This window comes from Sinocyclocheilus anshuiensis, unplaced genomic scaffold (assembly GCF_001515605.1).
Source record: "Sinocyclocheilus anshuiensis isolate Anshui unplaced genomic scaffold, SAMN03320099.WGS_v1.1 scaffold1355, whole genome shotgun sequence".
Taxonomy (NCBI): Eukaryota; Metazoa; Chordata; class Actinopteri; order Cypriniformes; family Cyprinidae; genus Sinocyclocheilus; species Sinocyclocheilus anshuiensis.
Window position 1 is genome coordinate 645,819 of NW_015540070.1, and position 3,265 is coordinate 649,083.

The following is a 3,265-nucleotide window of genomic DNA, read 5'->3' on the forward strand; positions in this document are numbered from 1 at the left end:
CATCTATTGACTTTGACAAAAAAAAAAAAAAAAACACTCATACATATGCCAACATATGCCAACCACTGGCTAAAAGTGGCACAATTTAAACAGTAATCTCTGACAAATTTTGCAGTCAACCTTAAACACAAACTAGGGCTGTGCGAAACTAAATAAAATCGCAATATGGCTTACTGTAGCATGATTATCAAATGGCAAAATCTGCGATGCAAATAAATATGTGTATGTGTAGACTGAAATTAGTCACTGTGTTCATTTACACACAAGCAGCTCATGATATAGTGTGTTCGGTGTCTCAGAGCAGCTCAGTTTGTAGTAAATGCTGCTCTATGCAAACTCATCTCGGCATGTGCTCTGAGTTTGGGTCATTTATAATGTGCATTTGGGAACACAACATGTGCCAACCATCTTTCCACACTTGCAAAGAGAAGCACTTATCAACAAATGAGACATTTTTAGGGCTCCCAGTCCCTGCATTTTTCCACTATAATAAAGGTTATTATTGTAATTTTACTGTTGTACTGTAAAATAAATAAAATAAAAATAAATAAAATAAAAAAATAAAAATGATTTTTAAAAGTAAAATAAAAATAAAAATTATTTTAAGTGAAATATAAAAAAAAAAAATTCTTTAGTTGAATACAGTAGTTTTATTTAGTAATAATAGTCATCATATTAATGGTAATCAATAAGAATATTATAATTTAATATATATATTACAATCATAATAAAACAATAATATTATTATCATATTAAATGTCATATTGATATATATTCATTTTTTAATTAGTGTTGGCCAAATTGTGCAGCCCTACAAAGTAAAGCAAACCTGGAGCTTTTTTTCCCACATTTGTTACCCTGGACCACAAAACCAGTCTTAAGTCGCTGGGGTATATTTGTGGCAATAGCCAAAAATACATTGTATGGGTCAAAATTATAGATTTTTCTTTTATGCCGAAAATCATTAGGATATTAAGTAAAGATCATGTTCCATGAAGTTATTTTGTAAATTTCCTACCGTAAATATATCAAAACCTAATTTTTGATTAGTAATATGCATTGCTAAGAACTTAATTTTACTGTCTATGCAGGGTCAGAAAGCTCTCGGATTTCATCAAAAATATCTTAATTTGTGTTCTGAAGATGAACGAAGGTCTTATGACTTCGGAACGAAATGAGGGTGAGTCATTAATGAAAGAATTTTCATTTTTGGGTGAACTATCCCTTTAATAACCTAACACTAACAGTAGAATTTAAAGGAATCTTGTTCATGTACTCATGTGTTTTTAAGTATTCCCCTTGGACACTTTATTTTATGGTTATTTTATTTCAAATAAAACTTCTGATTCCACATCCATTGTTTCTGTCTGTGCTCATCCTGATACAGCTCATTCAAAATCATTATTGCATTAGTGTCTAGTCCTACATGTACATTCAGGGTACCAACAACATTTGACCAATCAATTTTCATGATTTTTCCAGCCAGTTATTTTTAGCTGATGAAATATTTCAGAGGTGATCATATTGAAAACGTACTCATGAAAACTATTATCTTCCTTGACTTTTCTGAGTCCGGAAATTACGTTTTTTTAATTCCCAGGTATTCCACGACTGGAAACACTGTAAATTAATTACCCATGAATCGATTGGAACAAATCTACTAAGATCCAATGCCAAAAACACACACAAAACGCACAAAACGCTCCTACACAGGCCAAGCAAACACTCAAAAAGACACTATTTAAAATTTAATTTCAGCCTTTGCTGTAAATCTTCATAGCACGCAAACCATAGGAAAACCAATCACATGAAGGCATGAACCAATCCCATGTGCTCTCAGTTAAAGTGCTCTATGCAGTAGGCATGAACGAATGGGTCATGCCTTCTCTCTCCTTAAATGGCCTCGCTCTCGTGGCGTTCCAGGGCAGGAGGCAGTGTGACACCACAAGGACCCTCAAAGTGATATCTGTTGGTGAGAAACACATCTCAAATAACCCACACGCAGGTGTTCAATTTGTTTTGTGAAATGCACTGTTCAGTGTTTGCTCAAATGCGACAGTGAGAGACGTCACTTAGAGTCTGTGCGTATGTGGAGGCTTGTGCGCAATAGAGAAGCTATGCGTTATCCCTTTGAATGGGCTGACTGAGAGGCATCTCTGTCACTCATGTAAAGTGATAGTTTGTGTATTTGTATGTCTTACTTAAAGCGCATAGTAGCAGGTGTGCACTCCATGTTGAATTCAGCTACAGGCACTCCTCTACCTGCCACCTGAGGAGCGAACATGGCTGCTGGGTAAACTACGGACGAGGTGCCCACCTAGACACAAGAAAACAATGTGACAAACACAGAATACAGTTGGAGGTGACAAATTATTTCTATAAAGCTGTCAACACAAACGCATCTGTATGAGGGATTGACAATATTGTGTTGTAAATATTTTAGGCAGCTACCTTCTTAGTCACAGACCTCGCAAACCTACATTTAAAACGGTATAAATATGTTAACCAGTATAATTTTTTTATATTATTGTAAGAGTATTGATTATGTTGCTGTTATGCCAGGGTTTCCTGCAATGCTGAATCTCTAGAGCCACAGTGTAAAAAACATAAATCCCATTTACTCCAATTGTAAATGTAATTTTGCAGGCTGAATTGAATGTGATGTGATAAAAAGACTGAAAAAAACTCCAGTGAAGTCCGAATCGTGAACGAATTACCCATTTGAGCAGCCTCTTTAAGTGATTCATTTTAACTCATATTACTGGCTTGAAGAGTCTTTCACTGAATTAATTCACTAAATTCGTCAGAGCGGTCAATAAATCAACATCTGACTCACTTAAAGGGGTCATATGATGCTTTTTTAAAGATCATTATTTGGTGTATTTGGTGTAACAGAATATGTTGACATGCTTTAATGTTCAAACAACTCATTATTTTTCAAATACTGTACATTATTGTAGATCATCTATGCCCCGCCTCTCTCAAACGCTTCGTTTTCTACAAAGTCCCTCCTTCCGACAAGCGCAGTCTGCTCTGATTGGCCAGCTGACCCAGTGCATTGTGATTGGCCGAACACCGCAAGCACTCGTCGGAAATGTAACGCCCCTTACCATAATCACGAGCTTCATCTTTCAAAATAAATGTAAAGACAGTAAATAATGTCATTAGTTTTACCATCAGTTCAAGCCCGAAAGGGGAACAGACACAGTAATGATGCAGTACACAAGCCGCGGTTAAGACAGCTGACGTGCTATGATTTCTGACA

The 3,265-nt window shown here is 35.7% G+C and overlaps 1 protein-coding gene across 6 annotated transcripts in view; it reads right to left on the reverse strand.

The window, feature by feature from the left end:
- Positions 1-1,278: 1,278 nt before the first annotated feature.
- Positions 1,279-3,265, reverse strand: part of sirt5 (sirtuin 5) — an 8,772-nt gene continuing 6,785 nt past the window's right edge. For all 6 annotated transcript variants that reach the window (XM_016484409.1, XM_016484410.1, XM_016484408.1 and 3 more), the window contains 2 exons: positions 2,202-2,317; positions 1,279-1,966 (listed from right to left, as the gene is read on the reverse strand). In XM_016484409.1, the coding sequence (XP_016339895.1) occupies positions 1,894-1,966; positions 2,202-2,317 (189 nt within the window). In that variant the 3' untranslated portion in view covers positions 1,279-1,893. The remainder of the gene's footprint in view (positions 1,967-2,201; positions 2,318-3,265) is intronic.